The following is a 22,937-nucleotide window of genomic DNA, read 5'->3' as shown; positions in this document are numbered from 1 at the left end:
TGGGTTCTTGGCTGTGTCATCAGAGCACCGAATCACCTAAAATTGGGGCCAACCCGCCTCCATGTACAAGCCACTTAGGCACCCTCAAACCTGTATTTGAACCTCTGACTGTCCTGTCTCCATGTGTAAGCTACTTAGGGAGTTGATTTCCTGTCACTTGGCAGCTGAAAGCATTCTCCCTGATATACCCACGTTAAAAGAAACCACGTGACCCTCAGGGACCGAGAGGGGAGGGGGGCTAGGTGAATTTGGCAGCCTAGAAGTTCTCTCGCTGGAATCCTTTTCCTATTGTCTGGCCGCATTTTGACCATTCTGTTGACCTGTTTATTTCTTCTGCAGGAGAAGGGTAAGGAAATTCTACATTAAGTATTTGGTAACTCCCGTGAAATAGTCAGGGAAGACCGCTGAGATGTCTGTGGCATTTACAAGGTGTGAGGGCCTAGACGTGGGGCTTTGTCACCCTCTCCCACACAGTATGCACACTGGTGCATATTATAGCCTTCTTCTGCCCCAGATAACTGATTTCCTTATGTGCTTGCCGGTAGCTAGATTCTAAACTCTGTCACCCTTATACCCAGGCACGTGGTGTAATGTGCCTCCCCACAATATTGAAGGTAACCAATTATGAAACATCGATCTTTGCCAGGAATTGTGCTAATGACGTTATACGTTATCTTATTTAATTGTATAGTAAGTACAATTGGTACTCATACGACCTAAATTTTAATGAGAAAACTGAGGCTGGAGTGATAAGATCATTTGCCTAAAGTCACACGGCTAATACAGGACAGACAGAGGTTCAAATACAGGTTTGAGGGTGCCTGGGTGGCTCAGGCGTTAAGCATCTGGCTTCGGCTCAGGTCATGAGTGCACGGTTTGTGAGCTTGTGCCCCGCGTCAGGTAAAAACCCGAGCCCTGCTTCTCTCTCCCTTTCCCCCTCGTGGGATTCTCTCTCTCTGCCCCTCGCTCCCTTGTGCCCCCCTGCCATCAAAGTAAAATAAAGTAAAATAATAAAATAAAATAGACAAAAAATAAGTATGGGTCTGACTTGAAAGTTGTTCTTTTAACTAATATAATCTATGTCTTCAACGGATATTTGCCAAATACCCGTCACTTAGATATGTTAAAATTGGAATTATTGTTGTCCCTGTCTATTCCTTCATTTCCCCTTTCACCTTCGGGAAATGTATTGGGACAGAAGGAAATATTACCTGAATATTGGCTTTTCTCTAGAAATAGCCGTTGGTAGTATATGAGTTATGAATGCCTTCGGCTGTAAGGAATAGAAAGCCTAACTGTGGCTTAAACAAGATGGGGCCTAGGTTCCTCACGTCTGGAAACCTACTGGCCCTCATTATATGTGGCTTTTTGTACCACCAATGGCTCTTGCAGCTGCAGTCATCACACCCCCCATCCAAGACGGAAGGCAGCAAGACGAAAGGCCGAAGGGCAGTGCAAACTAAACAGGTCTTGTCCTTTTTCTCAGGAAAGCAAAAGTACTCCAGGGAGCCACAAGGAAGGCTGAAAAAGTAGGGAAAACAGGATTGTCGGCAATGACTTAGACCATTCTTGATCTACCACTTGGGGCTGACCATGCTGTCAGCCAAAAACACAGTTGGAATCGAGTTGCTAAGAAGCCTGCGAAAACTGCGAGCCACGTGCCTCGAAGAAGCAGAGGCCGTTCGCATTTGAGAAGGCGATGGAGATACCCCATCTTGCTGATAAGATGGCTGAGCCATACGGAGACAGAGAGCTGGTTTCCTTAGACTCTGCTGCTCTTCTCCCTCTGCTTCCCTCAGATTTCCATCAAGTGTTGGCTTTCAGAGCTCTCTCATATCCCTACTTGGTTGATTCTTCCCGTCCCTTTGAAGGAGCTCAGAAAGCTTCTGCCTCTATCTTGTGAATAGAAACTGCACGCCAGAGAGACCTAAGTAACACGCTGAGGACTATACCCAACACTTGTTGGCCAAAATGAACCCACAGATTGCCAGATCAGCCCAGAGTTCTTCTACCAGACTCCATTGCCTTCCCTGATACAGAGATCTTTCCTTATAGCTTCACACTTAAACCAGAGCAGGGGGACTTCCTGCCCGGACCCTCCGGGCTTTCAGTCAGGCAGGCCCCAGCGACTCGGCTTCCTAGCACAGATGTCTCTGGCCTTTCGGGGACAAAAAGCTTCCCAGCCGGCATAAAGCTATCGGGTCCCTCCGAGTCCCCAGGGAGAAAGGACAGTCAGTCAGTGGGGCTGTGAAAAGTAGCAGTAGGGAAGTGCTCATAAACTTGAGTATGAAGGTTTCCCCAGGTTGATCTGACTGTGTCTTTGAGCAGCAGCGTTCCTCATCATTTTGGTCCTGGTCTTCATGTTCCTGCCTTCCCAGGCTGGAACTAAGAGTGCCTTGGTGCCTCTGACACACAGGGAAGAACACCGTGATGTGAATAGTGTGTTGGGTGACTAGACAAGGTATCTGTGCAGCCGGAAGAGAGTTTCGGTGGTGGAGTTACTCTCGGTTTTCCATAGTTTGGGGACCTGTCCCGTCAATATTAGGATAGAAAATGAGTGGGGGTTCTTTTTTTTTATCTTGTAGAAGGAGAAACCCTTAGCTAGAGATCTTTACATAGTGAGATTTTGCCAATATAAATAATAATTATAACAGAATTATAGTATTTAAAATACTTGAATACTTGATAAGATTCTTTAACTTGTTTTATTTTTTATTTTTGAAAATTTACACCTAAATTAGTTAGCATATAGTGCAGCAATGATTTCAGGAGTAGATTCCATAGTGCCCCTTACCCGTTTAGCCCATCCCCGCCCCCTCCAGTAACCCTCAGTTTGTTCTCCATATTTATGAGTCTCTTCTGTTTTGTCCCCCTCCCTGTTTTTATATTATTTTTGTTTCCCTTCCCTTCTGTTCATCTGTTTTGTCTCTTAAAGTCCTCTTATGAGTGAAGTCATATGATTTTTGTCTTTCTGTGACTAATTTCACTCAGCATAATACCCTCCAGTTCTATTCACGTAGTTGCAAATGGCAAGATTTCATTCTTTTTGATTGCCAAGTAATACTCCATCGTGTGTGTGTGTGTGCGCGCGCGCGTGTGCGTGTGTGTGTGTGTATACATATATAGCACATCTTCTTTATCCATTCATCCACCGATGGACATTTGGGCTCTTTCCATACTTTGGCTATTGTGGATAGTGCTGCTATAAACATGGGGGTGCATGTGTCCCTTCAAAACAGCACACCTGTATTCCTTGGATAAATGCCTAGTAGTGCAATTGCTGAGTCGTAGGGTAGTTCTGTTTTTAGTTTTTTGAGGAACCTCCATCCTATTTTCCAGAGTGGCTGCACCAGCTTGCATTCCCAGAATACTTGATAAATTTATTCTCGATTTTCCCTTTCTTCCGTGAGAACATCTTTATCAGCCTGCAGGATTCCCTGGCTTTGCGGGTACCCATATAGGTGCTTGTGCAAACTCACCAAGTCCCTATTTGGATTTAGGCCATTTAGGGCCAAACCTGTAGCAGTTTGGCTGTGTTGCATTTGCTCTGTGTGATCTGTGACGGCTGTGAGTGGCGAGAACCGTAATGCCAGGCCAACTTCTGTTAACACCCATAAGGGGGAGGAGCTCCACCACAGCCCTCCTGGTTGAGTCAAGCTTTCAGTCCCTCGCTGTCCCGTTTTCATACCCTGGGCTGGGATTGTTGTCGGGCAGCTTTTACTGTCTTGTGATCTTTAATCATTTCCCTAGGAAAGCAGTCCGCTACTGGTTTTTTTCTCTTGGGTGCATTAAAAAAACAAAACAAAACACTGCACGTATTTGTTTTTCTCCCAGTACATGTTTCATTTAGGAAGGCCATGCAGTTGTATAATAGATTGGATACTTCCTCCAGTGGAATAAAGCAGCTCTGTGCTGATGTATTGTTACAAATACAGCTGCTTTCAGGGTGACTGGGTTCTAAGGCAGTTTACAGGGTTGAAGGGTAACTAGCACCCAGACACGACCCCACCCTTTAAAACTATATTTATCCTGAGAAGCAGTCTTTTCTTCGTTTCAGAGAGTGCCAGACATGAGGCTATTGAGTGGCAGATTAATGTGGATCTTACTCAGCCGAGTCTACAGGCTGGGAGAGGGAAGTATAGAATCTATAATGTGTTTAAAGCAGACAGCTAATAAGGAACCAAACCAATGTTTTTGGCTTTCGCCCACAGCCTATTTTTAAAAAGTGCTTACAGAGCAGAATCTCTTGGGATACTCAGAAGGTGAAACACCACACACATATTACTGTTGGGAGAAGTTGCTATTTATGGGAATATAAAATTTTACATCATTGTTCTCTGATGCTTATTGCCAAAATGTATTGCTTAGGGGGAGTGATCACTATACGTGGATGGCTGAATGTGATTTTTGATGCCTATGGGGGAAGAACTGTAGAGCGTTTAATGGGACAGAGGCTGTAACTTCAAAATATAAAAAGGCAGCAGTTTCTTTTCCCAGCTTTATTGACAAGTAATTTACAAATCAGTATATACAAATTAAACTGTTTAATTTACAAATAAAACTGTGTATATTTAAGGTGTACAACATGATGACTTGATATGCGTAGACATTGTGAAATGATGACCACAATCAAGTTAATTAACACATCCATCATCTCACATAGTTACAATTTGTGTGTGTGATGAAAACACTTGAGATCTACCGTGTTAGCAAATTTCAAGTATGTAATACAGTGTTACTAACTATAGTCACCACGCTGTGCATTACATCCCCGGAATTTATTCATTTTATAACTGAAAGTTAGTACCCTTTGACCAATATCTCCCTATTCTTCCACCCTTTGGCCCCTGGCAACCACCATTCTACTCTCTCTTTGACTTAACTGTTTTAGATTCCACAAATAAGTAGATCGTGCATTGTATGTCTTTCTGTCTCTGGCTTATTTCACTTAGCCTAACGTCCTCTAGGTGCATCCATGCTGCTACAAATGGCAGGATTTCCTTCTTTCTTATGGCTGAGTAATAATCCATCATGTGTTTGTGTATTTCTCCTAGGTATCTGTATTTAAGTATAGATATCTAGTTATATCTGGGTAGGTAGGTAGGTAGATAGATAGATATCACATTTGCTGTATCTATTCATCTGTTGGTGGACACTTAGGTTGTGTCCATACCTTGGCTATTGTGAATAATGCTGTGGTGCACATGGGAACACGGATATTTCTTTGAGACTGGTTTCATTTCCTTTGGGCACGTACCCAGGGATTGTTGGATCATATGGTAGTTCCCTATTTAATTTTTTGAGGAACCTCTGTACTGTTTCCATAAGGGCTGTACTAATTTACATTCTCACCAACAGCGCACATCCTTGCCAACACTTATTATCTCTTATCTTTTTGATAATGGCCAGCCTCACAGATGTGAGGTGATGTCTCATTGTAGTTTTGATCTGCGTCTCCGTGATGATTAATGATTTTGAACAGCCTTCTAATGCACCTGTTGGAAATTCATGTCTTCTTTGGAAAAATGTCTATTCTGTTTCTTTGCTCATTTTAACGGGATTATTTATAATTATTGAGTTGTATGCATTTTGTACATATTTTGGATATAACCTCTATCAGGTCGACAGTTTGCAAATATTTTCTCCCATTCTGTAGGTTGCATTTTCATTTTGCTGATTGTTTCCTTTGCTGTGAAGAACTTTTTTAGTTTCATGTCATCCCACTTGTTTATTTTTGCTTTTGTTTTCTGTGCCTTTGGTTGTTATCCAATAAATTGTTGCTAAGGCCAACGTCAAGGAGATTTTTTACCATATTCTAGGAGTTTTGCAGTTTCAGGTCTTACATTTAAGTCTTCAATCCATTTTGAGTTAATTTTTGTGAGTGGCATAAGAGAGGGGTCTAAAAGGTAGTATTGTGTCCTACTATATGAAATATACTTGTTTTAAATTATCTACAAAGTAAAAGAATACACAAATAACACACTTGTGGGGGAAAAAGAATGTTTTTAGGTTGCAAAGCATGTTGTTACTGCAGAAAATTCAAAAGCCTAGAAAACGTCATTCCTGATATCTAGTGCCATGTTGTTTGAACTATGTAGTAAGTTTCATTACATCTGTACTTTATAGATGAGCGGACAGGCATGGGGAGGCTAGCACTTGCCCCAGGTTACCCAATAATAACTGGTAAAGTCTGAATTCCAAACCTTGACAGTTGGACGCAAAAGTCAGATCATCTAGGGATAATAGATCTTAACATTGCTTTTTCTTTTGAATGTATATCATGAAAATTAGGTCACAAGGTATGTAATGTTTTGCAGCTTGCTACTTTTACTTAGTATTATATTGAAAAAAATTTTTAGATGCTATTAGGAGTTCTTTAAGAACATTTTGAGGCTATTAAAATTCCATCAAATTGATGTACCATAGGAAAAGTCATTTTAATATTTCCCCCATTGTAGTTATAATTCTAAAAATTGCTTAAAATTGGCATAAAATTCTGGAGAGCTCCTCTTTGAAGGTATGGTCTCAATTTTAAAGTGTATGCCATTGTTGGGGCACCTGGGTGGCTCAGTCGGTTAAACGGCCGACTTCGGCTCAGGTCATGATCTCACGGTCCATGAGTTCGAGCCCCGCATCAGGCTCTGTGCTGACAGCTCAGAGCCTGGAGCCTGTTTCGGATTCTGTGTCTGCCTCTCTCTGACCCTCCCCTGTTCATGCTCTGTCTCTCCCTGTCTCAAAAATAAATAAAACGTTAAAAAAAAAAAGTGTATGCCATTGTAATATTAGTAGGGCAGTTTACTTGCTTAGTAGATTTCACAAAGACCTTGATTACCAGTTAATTGTGAGCCAAGAAAGGTGAATACATTCCCCACCCCCCCCCCCCGACAGTTAACAATTTTCCTAACCACCCATGTAACCAGCCACTGTGTCTTGTGTCATGGGGAAGAAGGCACTGACCCTGCCAAGAGGGGCTCTAGAAATGCTACTAGGGTCAAGCAGAAGCGTGAAGAAGGGCAGCATTTGTGAAGATGGATGGATGTGTAAATAGAGAGGACATGAGGTTTAAAAGCCCTGAGCATGCCTTTGATGAACAATTGTTAGCCTTGAATGGTACAGTCTATCTTGACACGGGAGATCTAAGCTTTAACGTATTGTCCTTGGCCTTTCCCTGTATTCAAAGTAGCCTGATGCTTAGCTTTTACATGTTGGGCTAAATTTGACAATTTAAGGCTGAAGAGTTTATTGTGTAGACAAAAAGTCAATGAAAGAGTAAAAGATACAGGTTCTTCTATTTTCTGCAACCTGTGGGCCTGTACATTTTATATCTGAGTGCACTATTCAGATGGAAACAGTTCTCAGTTATACCCATCCTGAGAAAAGCGGGGATTATCGTATTGGCTTTTGTGTGCTGGATTGTTTGGGGGGAGAACATAGGTCAGCTGGAAAATAAAAAAAAAACTTATTACTTTGGTCAATATTCAAGGATGCCTATGCTTGTTTCCATATTGTAGATGTCTTTATCCTCTCCTTTTAGCTCTTGCTTCCTCATGATAGAGAGGTAGCATGTTGCTGTGGAAAGAGAGAAGGTTTTTGTGCCATATATATAGTCGTTCTCTTTGAATCTGGATTCTTCCATTTACCAGCCCTTTTACATAATTTGGGGAGCTTTCATGTCTTGAACTATGAAATGAACTTGATAATGCCCAGTGTCCCAGTCCTCATGAGGATTAAATGAGCTATAACCTAATGGAAAAGTTCCCAGCTTAAATGGATGGGCTTATCACTTCTCGGCTTGTTACATCTCCTCCTCTAGAGCAATGACCCAAGTGCTCCTTTGTTTCCTGTTTTAACAGTGGGGTTAAGCTTCTAATGGGACCAAACACTGTATATTGGTTAGGTGGCATCAGACACATTACTTACCATCTCTGAATCTGTTAGCTCATTGATCCTGTGGAAATAATTACCTCTCCCAGTTTTGTAGTAAGTACTCAATTAAATGAGATTATAAAGTGCCTGGTGCAGAGTGGGCACTCAATGACTGGTGAGTACTCGTACTGGATGGGCATATCTTTGAAGGAGATCTTTCCTTCTGCCGTCTTCCCTTCCGCCACCTTTCTATGCAGTCACAACTTCCTCTGGCTTCTTTGCTAGCATCCTTCCCTCTCTCCGCTCGCTGGCTGGAGGGATTTTTCTGCGCTCAGTCTTTCTGCTGTGCATCTTATACTTTGCCTTGGAAGTTTCATCCGCTTCTAAGACTTCAGCCACCACGTTAGGATGGATATCCTTTAATTGCTGAGCTCCAAACCAGTACATCCAATTTTCTGCTTATCAACACTTGGATGCCCAAAAGAACCTGAAACTCAAAATATTGAAAAATATAGTTATTATCCTTGCCATTTCTATCCTCAAAACTGTTCTTCCAGGAAGTCCTCTCTATTCCTCTTCTGTGCTATTTCTAGGTTCTGTTTCTTCCTTTAAAAAACATTTTTAAATGTTTATTACTTATTGAGAGAGAGAGAGAGAGGAAGAGTCAGAGTGCAGGCAGGGGAGAGTTAGAGAGAGAGGGAGACACAGAATCTGAAGCAGGCTCCAGGCTCTGAGCTGTCAGCACAGAGCCCGACACAGGGCTCAAACTCACAAACTGCAAGATCATGACCAGAGCCGAAGTTGGATGCTTAACTGACTGTGCTGCCCAGGCTCCCCACTGTTTCTTCCTTTGCATTCCTGAACATAACTTAACTGTATCGTACTTCCAGTGCTGGGCCTTGTTAACAGAGTGTAGTTCCTTCCTCCAGGCTTTGCTACCTCCAGTAAATAATGATGACAACAACAAAACTATAATAACAAGACAGTGGTGAAAGTAAGAAAAGGTACCATGACAACAATCATTTGTTGAGTGTACACGACATGCTAAGCACTGTCATACCACCCTACATCCTGGGAGAAGTGGGACCCTTCTCTGGGCTTATGTAGTAGAGGCTCCATTCTTGTCCTCTCCAGAGTGGAGGGAACATTCCCACCCAGAGCCCACCCCAGCGCCTCAGTTCATGTTCTGGACACTTGAGACCTCAGAATTCCCTGCTTGGACTATGCTGAGCCTCCTTGCAGAAACTGCATGCAGACCTCTTTCCCAGTTGTATCTTTCAGAAAGCAGATGGTGCCCCAGATGTGTGCATCTCTAGGCACAAGGGCTGGATAAAGGGCAGCTATTTGCCTAACTTGTAGTCTGAGATCTGTGCCATGAGACCCATTGGAGGGCAGGATAGAGCCAGGGGTGGGAAGAGAAGGCAGTTTGGCCAGGGACCTTCAGGAGTGCTGTAAATGTTAGGATGAGAAATCAGTAATTTTTCTAATGTAGCTTTTTATCTAATCCTCATAATATTTCTCCAGGTAGGCAATATTAGGTCCATATGCAAAGTGAGAGTTGCAGAGGTTAAACAGTGTATAGATTATAATGGGCAGAGCATGAGTTTGACCCAGATTAGTTGGACTCCAGAAGTTTTTTTTCCATGATACTTTACTTTTTATCCATTCCCTACATTGTAGCCAGAGATTTGTTTTGTAGAAAATGTCTGTGGTCACATTATTCCCTGGATTAAAAATCTTCCATTAGCTCCTCATTTGCAACTGACTGCAGGCCAGTTTCTCTGGCATAGCATGCAAAGACCCTTCAAAAACTGTCTTGGATCTACCTTGCCAAACTCATTTCTCATCAGTATTCCCACCATGCCTTCCCCGGTCATAACGAACCCGCTGTGTGCCTTGACACCCACAGCCTCAGCTGGATATGTCTTTCCTGCTTCTTTCTCTGCTTTGCCAAGTCCTACACTATCCCTTCCATTTCAAAGTGAAATGAACATCACCTTGCCCATGAAGATACTTGAATTTTCCTAGACTGGATCTCTCCTATTCCTGTTATATGCTCATAGTTGATTGTTTATACCTTAATACAAGTGTGTATTACTTTATTACCTATGGTTTTCTGCTATCCCTTGTCTGTTACTTCCCTGAGGCCGTGGCTTCCATGTGGACAGGAGCTGGGTGTCTTATCATTATATGCCTCTGTTTTCATACAGAGTCTGGTCATATATAGTAGGCTAGATAAGTATTTTTTTTAAAAGACCTTTTTATTACAAAAAATCTTATGCACATTTCACAAGTAAATTATTAACAATCAAGGAATACAAATTTTAGTTCTGATGGTTGTGCAGATCTGCTAACGGACTGGTTTTAGGAGGCATTTTGACATGACAACTGGAAATTTCTAATTCGCAGAAAAATGTTACTTTACATTTAGTCCTAGGATTTCATTGTCATGGCATTTAAGTGATGAGCATCTTTATAAAAATGTATATACATATACATATATATAATTTGTGAGCTTTAATAGGCCAGTGAGTTCTGAATAGAGCATAAATCACAGTTTTGTCTGAATGTGATTAATTTAGTTGTGCTTTCTTAGGTTACTGTCTTTGGTTATGTAGACTTTTCTGGAAGATATTTATGCCATAAAACTGCTATTTTTGAAGAGGTAGCTATCTATTTGCGTAAAATTATCAGCGCATAAAAAAAGATTATGTTGGTGGTATTGTCCAGCTACTTTTTCTTCTTCCCTAAAATTTGAATATTTGAATTAGAAATCCTTTCTGTTTTGGTGGCTTACCACTTTTTGACTCTTCACGGCAGAGATTCTGGGCAGAATCTGACCTCTTAATTGCCAGTTGGAACACTTTCATCATAAGAAATCATTAAGTAACAAAATGCACGTGGTCTGTGTTCTAACGCAGGGCAGAGCAACTCCCATAGGCAGGTTTCATGCTGTCGGTATATTTATGCTCTAAGCCCAAAAGGAAAACATGCCATAGGAAGAAGCAAAATGAGATTAAGCATACTGATTATAGATTATATGACTAAGGTAACTATATTTTAGGGTCCCAAGCAAGCCTATTTTCAGTCAAAAAGACTTTAGGGAGAAGAAAGAATTCAGGATGTGTTTGAAAAATGATAAGAGAATGTCTTGGAGGAAAGTAGAAGGGAAACTATTCCAGGAATATGACCCAGTTTTTGATAAAGAGGGAAGAGTGGTGACTTAACAGAGGAGAGGAAGTTGGCACAGAGGAAGCCCACGAAGTATTAGATGAAAGCTGTTACCAGAAATAAGGCCATTCAGAGGCCCAGACCAGAAGCTTTGAAGGAAAATCAGAGGGTGTTTTTGCTAGTGTAGTATAGGGCTATCTCTACTTTTTATTTCTAAAGGTAATATATTCTTGAAATTTTTTTTAATGTACAAACATATAAATACTAACACCAAGATCACCCATATTCCCAAAAGGCAGAGAGACATTCTGAACATGGTTTGAGGAATTTCTTTCCAGCCTCTCGTTCTCCTCCACCCATTCTGCAATTGTATGTAATTGTTTATTTAAGAGTGGGGTCCACGCTATGGTATATATTCTCTGTTCGTTCTCATTCTTTAATTTTTTGGCATAAGATTCCAAAGCATTTTCTTGTGTCAATGGAAACTTTTCAGAATACTTTTAATTGTTGCCTCTTACTCCATTCTATAGATGTGCCATGATTTATTTAACCTTATTTCTGTTATAAATAAAATGACAGTAAAAAAAATCTTCACATCCAAAGCTTTGCTACATGCATAATGATTTCTTTAGAAAAGTTTTATGGAATAGAAGATCCTCCATGAAAGCATAGTTATGTTTTTAAGCTCTTGATAGCTCCTGACAAACTTTTGTTTATGGAAGTCTTAAAGAATAAACCTTTCCATGGTGTCACAAGAAGAGGTCATACGAGGAATTGTTAAGTGTGTTAATGGAGGTGAGGAGTGCTTTACAGTGTCTCACAGTGGAAAAATGTAAAAGTCAGTGTGTAAATGATTGCCATGGGAGGTAATACGAGAAAATGCAAGGTTGGATAGACAATGGACAGAAAGAAAGGAGGTTGGGCTTTTTGTTTGTTTGTCATGAAAGGTCCTTCACAGGCTTATTGTGTGTAAAATGCTTAACCCAGTCTTGGAACCGGGTTTGAGAGTGACAAATGATAACCATTAAGGTCACATGCTATGGAGGAGCTTGGGTTCATGGGTCCAGTTACTCCGCCACCACTTTTCCAGGAGTGAATTTTCCTCTTATCCTCTTCTCCCTCATCGATAAATGCGGATACTATTTGTCCCTCCTCATTGGGTTGGCATAAAACTTAAAGTCGATCATGTGCCTAAGCCCTTAGAGGCTTCGATAAATGGCGTCTCTATACTTGCATGGCTGCTCTCCCATGTATCAATTAAGGATCCTCTGGTTGAAAATGACAGAACCCTCGAGCCAAAGAAAACCGATATGTTGTATCCAACACAGCAGGTTGTGTCCGGTGGAAGGAGAAGGTCACTTGCTTTGGTCTTTTTACTGGACTTACCTTTAGTTAACTAAAGGCTCAGCTAACTAACCTTAATAACCCTGATGCTAACACTTCTCAGGCATTTTCCTTCTTTTGATGATCAGGAGGTGAATTGACAGTTGCCTGTATCTTGGACAGGAATGATGGCTGCTTCTCCCTCTGTTCTGTACTCAGTACCAAGCACAGTGCCCTGAACATAATAAATGCTCGATAGTTGTAAAAAAAAAAAAAAAACAACCAGAGCAACCTCCCTTATGATTAATTTAACTTCATGTCTCCTTTCCTCTAGAAATTAAAAAAAAAAAGGAAACTGTAGTGTTTTTGCACCTGATTACATAGAATGTGTATTTTATTGATAATCGCAGATTGTAGGTGAAAATACCAAGCCATAATGCATCTTTATTTTTTTTCAAAGATAAATAAGTTCTAGAATGTCATGCACAGCATGGTGACTATAGTTTTAGCAACGCTGTTGTATATTTTGAATGTTGCTAAGAAAGGCCTCGTCAAAGTTCTCATCACAAGAAAAAAATTGTGACTGTGTGGTGATGGATGTGAACTAAACTTACTGCGACAATCATTTTGCAGTATATGCATATATCATTATGTTGCACACCTGGAACTGAATAAGTTCTCAGTAAAAGTGGGCAAATATTTTCAAAATGAATAAAACTGTATTTTTTTATGAATTGTTTTCTTGACCTGTAGTGTTCTGTATTTTTAAAATATTGTCAGAATGTTAGTGGAAGAGTTTGAAATGGAAAAGGTAAGTGGGTTTACCGTTGTCCTATCACAATAATGTAACAAAATAGTTTTTGTGTTTATGTTGCTTCTTCTTTTGCAATTTGTTTTCTTTGGAATTGCCTTCTTTTATTAAAAAAAAAAAGAAATGTCAGGAAAACAAGCTTGTCTCATAGATGTTAGAAAAATAAGATTTTCAAGGTAAATTCTAGAGTTTGAGCAAATTTAATCTACTTCCGTACATATACCCAACTACTATATAAGAGCCATTAGACGTATCAGACAGCAAAGGTAGAATATAGATCATATTTACAAGCTTTCCGATGATTGATCAGCCTACTTCATTGCCTATAGTTGTCCTTCATTACAAAAAGAAGTCAATTAGCATAGTGTGACTGTCTTGTACATGGAGGCTTTGTTTATAGACCAGAACAGCTGGTATAATTGCTATAAAGAATGCATGGCCCGTCAATGTAAGTACCAGTAAGAAATGGAAGAAAATTAGTTTTATATTTAATATTTTGCCGCCATACAAGCAAAGTAACTCACTTTGTGAGCCGAACAGAAGGAAACACAGTGATGGTTATCTTTGTAAGGAGCCAATGGCTTTATGGCTTTAAAAACTATTCTGTTCAGATTATACAAGTATATTCTAAAATTATCATATAAAAATTGATACAGGGGTGCCTGGGTGGCTCAGTCAGTTGAGCATCTGACTTCGGCTCAGGTCATGATCTCACGGTTCATCGGTTCAAGCCCCATGTCAGGCTCTGTGCTGGCAGCTCAGAGCCCGGAACCTGCTTCGGATTCTGTGTCTCCCTGTCTCTCTGCTCCTCTCCCACTCACGCTCTGTCTCTCTCTCCTTCAAAAAATAAACATTAAAAAAAATTCTCTTAATAAGAACAATTGATACAAATAGAAAGTATAAAACAACAGAAGATTCCCCCATGCTACGTCCGAAAACACCCATCATCAACATTTAGTCCAGGTCTCCTGAGAGTGCCCTAGTTGATTTTCACTGCTATATACATAACCCTTTCTACTGCTTGAATGTTTTTATGTACATGTAAGCCTTTTACAATAAAATGATAGATAGTGAAAGCGTATATTTTGAGAGAAAATATGAGCATAACCATATTCTATTATTTGGGATTTAAAAAAATAGATAGAATCATATAAAATTGTTGATATTCAAACCTTTCCAATCTACAAAAATGGTCATTTCGTATGCTCAACTTAATTGCAGTAGGCTTGCTAAAGGGTCTTGAAAGCCCATAGGAGAGAAGGAATTTTATGTTGTTGATAGTTGCATTCATAACACCTAAAAAAAGTTCCTGGAGGGTGAATCTAATCTTTGTTATGAAATAGAAAAGGATTGATACTGATAAAAATAATTTTATTAAATTAGACATGAAAACAAATAAAATGGAAACTTTTTTTTTTAAGTTTATTTATTTTGAGAGAGAGAGAGAGGAGAGAACACGGGAGAGAGGGACAGAGGGAGAGAGAAAGAGAATCCCAAGCAGGCTGGGTGCAGAGCCTGATGCAGACCTCAAACTCATGAACCTTGAGATCATGACCTGAGTTGAACACGAGAGTCAGATGCTTAACCGACTAAGCCATCCAGGCACCCCAAAAAGGTAAACTCTTTTAAAGGCACTGCAGAGAAAATTTATTAAGGAATGAATTCAATTCCAGTTGATTCAGTAGAATTGATTCTGGCAAAACGTAGTCCATGCAAATTCATCAGTGCCAACACAAACTGTTTAAAGCCTCAGTATTCATAAACACAGTCATGTCCCCAAGTGTCACACAAGTGGGGAGGGGGAGCAGTGAGAAACCTCCCTCACTGGTACTCAAATTAGGAAAGTTTGTGGCTACGAGGAGAAACGGATGGCTGGAGGCTGAACTTAGCAACTGGTTTGAAAGCCACATTTCCCCCTTCATCCAAACTGCGGATACCTTCTCATAACGACATACCGGCTGTCAAATACAACGCGTTGTTTCATCAACAATCGCTCAAAATAAGATAATTTATATTACTTGTCTGATGCCTGTCCCCAGTCTTTTAACCTGGGTGACCTTTGAATGCTATTTATAAAATGATGTGTCTGTCATATTCCGCCGTCAGTGGGGAGCTGTCTGCTGGTAAAAGCCTCGCGGAGACCTAGGCTATGGGTTTTGAAGCCACGTGGTACAAGCTTAAGTCACAACTGTTTCATTTACCAACCTGTGAGCTTGGGCAGGTAATCTGTCTCTTCGTCTTGTTGACAATGAAATCTCTACTTTGAAAAGTTGTAAGGAAAATATAAATGTGAATATGTGACCACGGGACTTTGCCCACGCAAGCCTCTGATTCTCAGCCAGAGCCATGGTTATTATGTGAAGCAATGCAGACAGTTGCTGAATTCATGGCTTAGATCCTAGAATCCTAGAATTGGAGCGTGTCAGCAGACTTTAGAAATCCGAAGTATCTTTGTGCTCTTCCCCCTGTGGTTCATCAAAAAGAAACCAGCCCCACCTTCAGGAATTTGGTTTTACTTGAAGCCCCTACTGATGTTAGTATAGAAAGCTGATTTTTGGTAAATCTCAACTTCCCCTTATTCACCTATTTTAATTTCCCTTTGTTCATTGTCATCTTCCAACCCAGTGAGGCTGGTCTGTGACCCATGACAACACAGTAAAGGAAATAGGTTTAGTCTCCTTGACATACCAGGCAGTGTCCCGGGATGACGTCTTCCTCATGCATATGCAACACAACTAATTTTTCTTTAAGAAATAATCGCATGTCAGGACATGAAACCTGGAGCCACTGCCTGTATTTAATTAGGCAAGAGGGACCTTGCACATGCCTGTGCATAAAAAATAATCACTTAATATAACTGAATATTGATTTTTGGTATGCCCTTTTCCTAATGAGGCAGCATCTAGAAAGATCAAAAGATGATTTATTCCAATACAGTATGTGCAAAGGGGACTGTGTGCCGCCTCGCATCTCCATTATGAATTTCATCCTGAGACCTAATTAACAGGCCTGTATTTTCTTTTATTAAAATCACACACACACACACACACGCACACACACACACACAAAACCAGGGCATCAGGATCTTGATGGTATCACAGGGCAAACAAGGAAATCATTTGTGCCCCATGAGCTTCGTTTCCCATGTGTTCATTTCCTGTTGAAGTCAGGAACTGAGGCTTGTGATGCTAATTTGGGACTCTGCTGGGTCTGAGGGGAGGAGACACCTTGAATGCTAAAGACAGTCATTCCCCTTACCTCCTGTCTTCCACGCGCGCCCCCCCCCCCCCCAAAGAACCTACTTCTCTGCCCCAGGCTCAGCATAACATCACTTCAAAGCCTATCCTTGTGGAACTCTAAGCCCAGTCAGGGAACATGACTCTCTTTGACACACCAAAATATCCGCCATGTTGGGCAGGGTCCTTTCCCTTGAGGTCAGAGGGCCTTCAACGTGGATCCATGTGAAATTGGGGTTTGGGGGACTCATGAGTCCTCTGAAATGATTTCTGCATTTCTCTAGGAAGAGGGTCCTGTGCCAGATATTTTATGCTTGTGATCCCAAAAAGGTTAGGAAACAAATCTATTCTAACTCTGCTCAGATCTTTTGAGACCAAAGGGTGTTGGAAGGAACTGGGCTTGAGAGTCAGATGGATTTACATTTGGATTGTCTCTAATAGATTTTAGCTGTGTAGCCTTGGGCAGGCTGTAGAACCTCTCTGAACATCCATTTTCTTAAATGTAAAATGGGGTAAAAACACTTATTTTAAGGTGGAAGTGACAGGTACACTAAACAGAAATAAGTGCTAATTTTATTTTTTCCTCATTTCATTCCTTGAATGAAATGAAAGCAAGTACCTGTTCTGTTGTGTTTCTGGCCAGATTTTTCCGAGTACCCGTGATGGTGCCTTGCATACATAAGGCACTCAGATGTTGGTTGAATAGATGCTTGGATGGATGCAGTGCCTTGGCTCAGTACCTAGATGAAATCTATCTGCTTTCTCAAAACACTTATTTTCCAAGAGACATCTTGGTAGTCTAAGATCTCTCTCCAGAAGAGAGCTTGGTTTTGCCAAAACCCTCCCAGGACAATTAGCTCCACGTCCTGTGCAAAATCTTCTGCATACTGTGAGAAGATTAGATCTTATTATCCTGTGCTGCAAATCACGATCTGTGCTGGGCCTTTGTCTATATCAGGACGGGGCAAACGATAGCCTATAGGCCAAATCTGGCCTGTTGCCTGTTTCTACAAATAAAGTTTTATTGGGACATATCCCTGTTTATTGATTTGTGTATTATCTATGACTGCTTTTGTGCTGTGGTACAGCTGAGTACTTAGGACAGAGACACTATGGACAGGAAAGCCTAAAATATTTATTATCTACAGAAGAAATTTGCCAGCCCCTGATATGTATTATTTGTACTCCTTACTGCAGTCCTGCTGGGTTGGTCTTCAGTTGCCCTTCTTATGTAATGGGAAGCTAATATCCAACAAAGTTAAGTATCTTGATTGGGATTCTACAGCTTATAGTTAGGGTTTGAATCTGGCTCTGTGTGATTCCATAGCGCATGTTCTTTCCACCAAATTCTGATACCTTTCAAGTAAGCCAAAGCCTAGCGGAACCACTTAACATCTTTCAGTCCTGTCTGGTGACCAAGAAGACTAGCACAGGGAGCAAGCCAATCAGTGATGTCCTCTAGAATCGGGGTACAACCTGGTGGCCCTCACACTTGTTCGTAACCTGGCTGAGGTCTGAAGATAAATCGTGTGAATGTATAACTAGATGAGAAGGTGGAATGTGGATTTCACGGACTATTTCTGAAGGTGGCAAAGCAATAGGAGTCTGCAGTGTTTTGTTTCTTGTTGTTGTTGTTTTAATATAACTTCTTGTCAAGTTGGCTAACATACAGTGTATACAATGTGCTCTTGGTCTGGGGGGTAGATTCCCATGATTCATCAATTACCTACAACAGAGTCTGCAACTGTTTGTATGCAAACATAATGCTGCTTCCCAAGGTCAGAAGGTTCGGCATTTCCAGGTGTGCCCTATTTGCTGAATGTGGTCTCCACTCTTGTTTGCTGCCCTTAGTGAGTAATGTGTGATACTTACGGATTTTCAGCACACGGCCACTCGACGGAGACTTGCCCTTCCCCAAGCTGCGAGGCTGTAAGAGTTACGGGCCTTCATGCTCGCTCATTGGTCCTGCGCCTTCACTGGCAGATCTCACTCTGAATGTGAAAGTTCTTTCACGGTGAATGAATCCTGATGGAAATTTGATTGTTTCAAGGGTTTATAGGTGAAATTCTGTGGTTATTCTGGCTCATACTCCATCTGCCTCTCATTCCTACTTCTCAACTTCCACCCTTCCAGTTAATTTTTCCAGCTTATAAACTGGTTATGATTAAACAAAAGAAAAAACGCATTTGGAAAAATCAACTACACCTGCTTTAACTGAGGGTGCAGACGCGTGTGTCTTGTAATGGTAGTGAAGCTGGTAATAACAGTACGGTGACAAAATTCGAGCCACCCCGCTGGAAGTAACACAGTTGGGTAACTTACCCATCTGTCACAGGATGTGTCTAATGAAAAATGGTTGTAGAGTTCATCGATTGTCACGTAAAAGAGGCTATTGCAGCATTGGGTTGGTGAGGGGAGAGGTGAGAAGGATTGGGAAGGTGGATGTTCTTTCTGGTGGAGTCTGTCTTTGTTCTGCTGATGGAAGGTTCCATAGAAAAGCAGTAGAGCTGCCGGACAGATAGGAAGGAATCAAAGCTATAATTAACTTGTGTTTCATTGGGTTCTATGACAGTGGCCCTTATTTCTCCAAAGATGAAATCTTATAGTCTTACCCTATAGCTTTTATACTCCCTAAAGTCAATCAATCTTTTGGTTTATGCTGAATAGATAAAAATGATATTGCTGCAGTTAAAGTGGGGGTGGAGGAACCTGGTAAAATTAAGGAACATTTCATTGGTTATGCCAGTATAGCTCCATGGGGAAATAACAGGTTGATTAAAATTCTTGGACTGTTGTTTAATTATGTAGAGTGAATGTTCTAACAGAAAGATTTTTTTTTTTGGTAGCCCTTTTGGTTTATTCCTAACGTATTTTAGTCCCCATTTATTTGTTTTTAAGCTTTAAAATATCCAGGGCACTTGGGTGGCTCAGTCGGTTAAGTGTCTGATCTGGATTTTGGCTCAGGTCATGAGTTCAATCCCCACATCAGGCTCTGTGCTGACCTGCTTGAGATTCTCTGTCTCTCTCTCTCTCTCTCTCTCTCTCTCTCTGTCTGCCTCTCCCCTGCTCGCTGTCTAACTCTGTCTCAAAATAAATAAATAAATATTTTAAAAATACCCCAAGTACCTCTCCACATAGGTCTTTTTCATCTCTCCCATGGCACTAGGTACTTCTCATTGGTCAAAGCTGTTGCTATTTTGTTTATCGTTCTGTCTTGGAAACATGTTTATTAGGAACCCATCACAGAATTCAGATCTGCCTGATGGAGGCTAAAAAGCAAATTTACAAATTATAAATGATTGTGCAACATTTTGAATGGGAGAGAAACTGACAAAATAGACTTTCAGTTTATATTGATGAGGCACAGTAGTGGTGGTGATGCATTCTCTTTGTAGGGAAGAGAGAGGCATGAGCAAGGCATAGAAATCTATTCTAATGGTGCTTTCTAGACTTGTTCACCCCAGATGTACCGGGTATAAGCAAGTATATTTAGGAAAGAGCAAGGCATGTTCATGGACTGGTAAGAATCGCACCATGTAATAATTTGTGTGTCAAAACAATTGTTTGAGAGTCCTTGTGTTGGCTCTTCCTGTAGCCAAGGCAAGTGCTGATGTGCTATCATTTCTGTTCATATTTCTTTAGCTGTGGCTTTTTAGGTCCCTGTGCATTTTTATCGTTGGTTATAGTTTTTATGTATGTGTGTCACAGCATTTGGGAGTGGGTGTACATAAGGCTTCAATCATTTGACTGCCAGCTTTGCTGAGCTCATGTGTTTTGTTGTCCTTATTTATGTGTTTGCCAGGGAGAAATGCTTGCTACCTCTCCAGTTGGCTTTGGAATCCAAGAATGTGAAACTGGCCCAACATGCCTTGGCAGGAATACAGGTAAGGCTCTCACTGGGTGCAGTCAGGTGACAGAAATTGACAGGCTACTTTGGCGTTGAAAGAACAAATACTTAACATTTTGAATACTAGCCGTCAAAGACCCAGACCACAATTTGATTGAACTAGGTAATAACCACAGAGGACAGAGGATTTTCTTACATTTACCAGCATTTCTCTGTGGATCGCATTATCTTGCTGAGGCTTTGTCATCTGATACTGATTCCTGGGGACCCAGCTAGGCTCGCATAGAAATGAAATGTTTTGGAGGATGGCCAGCTTTAGGAGGGCCCAGGATCTCTTGATCCCCCGAGAAACATCTCAAGTTCTATACCAAGTAAAATCTTATATAAATTCAACATCTGTGGTTCTGCGTAAGGAGAATTAATAGTAAACTGGAAAGATTTTATCTTGTTTTCCATTTTACAGTTAGGTTAGTGAATGAACTCATGTGTTTTGTTTCCAGAGCAAACTTGGAGGGCCAAAAAGAAATTTGGTCTAATCAGAAAAGCCAGGGGTGCCTGGGTGGCTCAGTCCATTGAGAGTCTGACTCTTGATTCAGCTCACGTCATGATGCCTGGGTCATGGGATCAAACCCCACACTGGGCTCCATGCTAGATGTGGAGCCTGCTTGGGATTCTCTCTCTCTTTTCCTGTGCCCCTCTCCCCTGCTCACATGCTCTCTCTCTCTCTAAAATGAAAAAAAAAAAAAAAGAAGAAGACAATAAAAGTCAGATTGCTTGAACACTTTCCTTCTCTGAGCATTTGCTCCTGTATATTTTACACCATATGTAATAGGTCTAATTCGAACAGTGCAAAGGTCATGGCTATATAAATGCATTGAAGCAGTTTGGTTTCTAAGTGACAAAGCTCTGTGTAGTTCAAGCCTATGGGGTTTGTGCAGTGTGGCCATGGATGGGTAGCATTTGTCAGATGTCTTTTCACATTAGTATGTATTATTTCATCCTTTAAGTCCAGAGAAGGCCCTAATGCCTCTTAAGAGTTAATACCTCTGATGGGGCGCCTGGGTGGTTCAGTTGGTTAAGTGTCCGACTCTTGATTTAGGTTCAGATCATGATCTCACGGTTTGTGAGTTGAAGCCCAGCATCTGGCGCTGGGCTGAGAGCACAGAGCCTGCTTGGCATTCTCTCTCCCCTTCTCGCTGTCTCTTCCTCTGTCAAATAAATAAGTAAACATTTAAAAAAAAAAAAGTCAATACATATGAATGAGAAAACTAAGACTCTTCTTTTTCCAGTGGATTGGAATTAAATAATGTACATGTTAATATTAGATGTTTTCTTTTTTGAGAGAGAGAAAGAGAGCATGCATGTATGTGGAGAGGGGCGGAGGGGGGGGGGGAGAGAGAGAGAGAGAGAGAGAGAGAGAGAGAGAGAGAGAGAGAGGGAGAGAGAGAGAGAATATCCCAAGCAGGCTCCATGCTCAGTGAGGATCCCACCTCAGGGCTCAATCCCATGACCTCGGGATCATGACCTGAGCTGAAATCAAGAGTTGCCCACTCAATCGACCGAGCCACCCAGGCGCCCCAGTATTAAACATTGTTAAACACTGTCAATGTTATTAAATACTCCTTGTTTTCTCCTTGGGCCAGCCATGAATATGAATGGGCGTTTGTATTAACCTGTGTGTTTTCTTTTCTCTAATATGGTATGGATTTCCCATGTAGTTATTTCTTAACCCCCAGACACTCTAAGCTTACAGAACCATGTTCTTAAGGTCTTGCTTTATCTGTTAATTCTAATGAGTGGGCACTGGGTACTCTTACCACCGTCTGTCACCTACTGTCAAGTGTAGGCACTTTTGTAGGCCTTTGCAGTCTTTATCACTTGAAGTAAAAACAGGTTTGAATGTCAACTTTAACTCTGGGGTACCTGGCATGCACTGTGTGGTAGTGAAAAAAACCTCTTTTGAAAGGATACGGCCAGAAGGTCAGGCAGTCCTAAGAAGGTTCGAAATGCTTGTGTTCTGGATCTGCAGTGACATTCTGCTACAAGAGGGAGTCCTTACCCAAGGTGAATCAGAATTCCAAAAGTTCTTCCCCGCTGCAGCTCTACCCTGAACGGGACGAGGACAAATTTAAAAGGGATAAATACAGAATCTTTCACCAGGGTCTCAAAAATGGACTGCCTCAGGACAGAATGGGAGGAATAGCTTAATTGAAGCCCTGGTGAATGAGAATTAAGGATTTCAGGGCAAGTCAGCATAGAATGTACCGTGACTTGCAGCTAAGCTCATTTGATCCGAGACTATAATTAAAATTCTACATTGCTGTTTTTCAGTTTTTGGTTTTAGGCAATAAACCCATTTAGTCATCTCACATAATGAGAATTCTGGTGGTGGTCAGTTCTAGGTCTGATTCAACAGCTCAGTGGTGCCACCGAAGACCCCATTTCTTTTTGCCTTTCCCTTCTGCCATCTTAAACATTTTTAAGACTTTTTTTCCTTTTTTTAAGAGCAATGTCAGATTTACAGTGACATTGATAAGAAGTGCAGAGCTTTCCCATATACTCCCTACCCTACCCGTTCATAACCTCCTCCATGAACAGCATCACTCACCAGAATGGTACATTTTTTTTAAGTTTATTTATTTATTTTGAGAGAGAGAGAGAAAAAGCACAAGTTGTGGGGGGT

The 22,937-nt window shown here is 41.1% G+C and overlaps 1 protein-coding gene across 4 annotated transcripts in view; it reads left to right on the top strand.

The window, feature by feature from the left end:
* ARFGEF3 (ARFGEF family member 3) overlaps positions 1–22,937 on the top strand; it is a 182,985-nt gene that overhangs the window by 24,467 nt on the left and 135,581 nt on the right. For all 4 annotated transcript variants that reach the window (XM_053222185.1, XM_053222189.1, XM_053222187.1 and 1 more), the window contains one exon: positions 20,210–20,291. In XM_053222185.1, the coding sequence (XP_053078160.1) occupies positions 20,210–20,291 (82 nt within the window). The remainder of the gene's footprint in view (positions 1–20,209; positions 20,292–22,937) is intronic.

The sequence above is a fragment of the Acinonyx jubatus genome, chromosome B2 (assembly GCF_027475565.1).
Source record: "Acinonyx jubatus isolate Ajub_Pintada_27869175 chromosome B2, VMU_Ajub_asm_v1.0, whole genome shotgun sequence".
NCBI classification, from domain to species: Eukaryota; Metazoa; Chordata; class Mammalia; order Carnivora; family Felidae; genus Acinonyx; species Acinonyx jubatus.
This window is presented reverse-complemented; position numbering and strand designations above follow the sequence as displayed.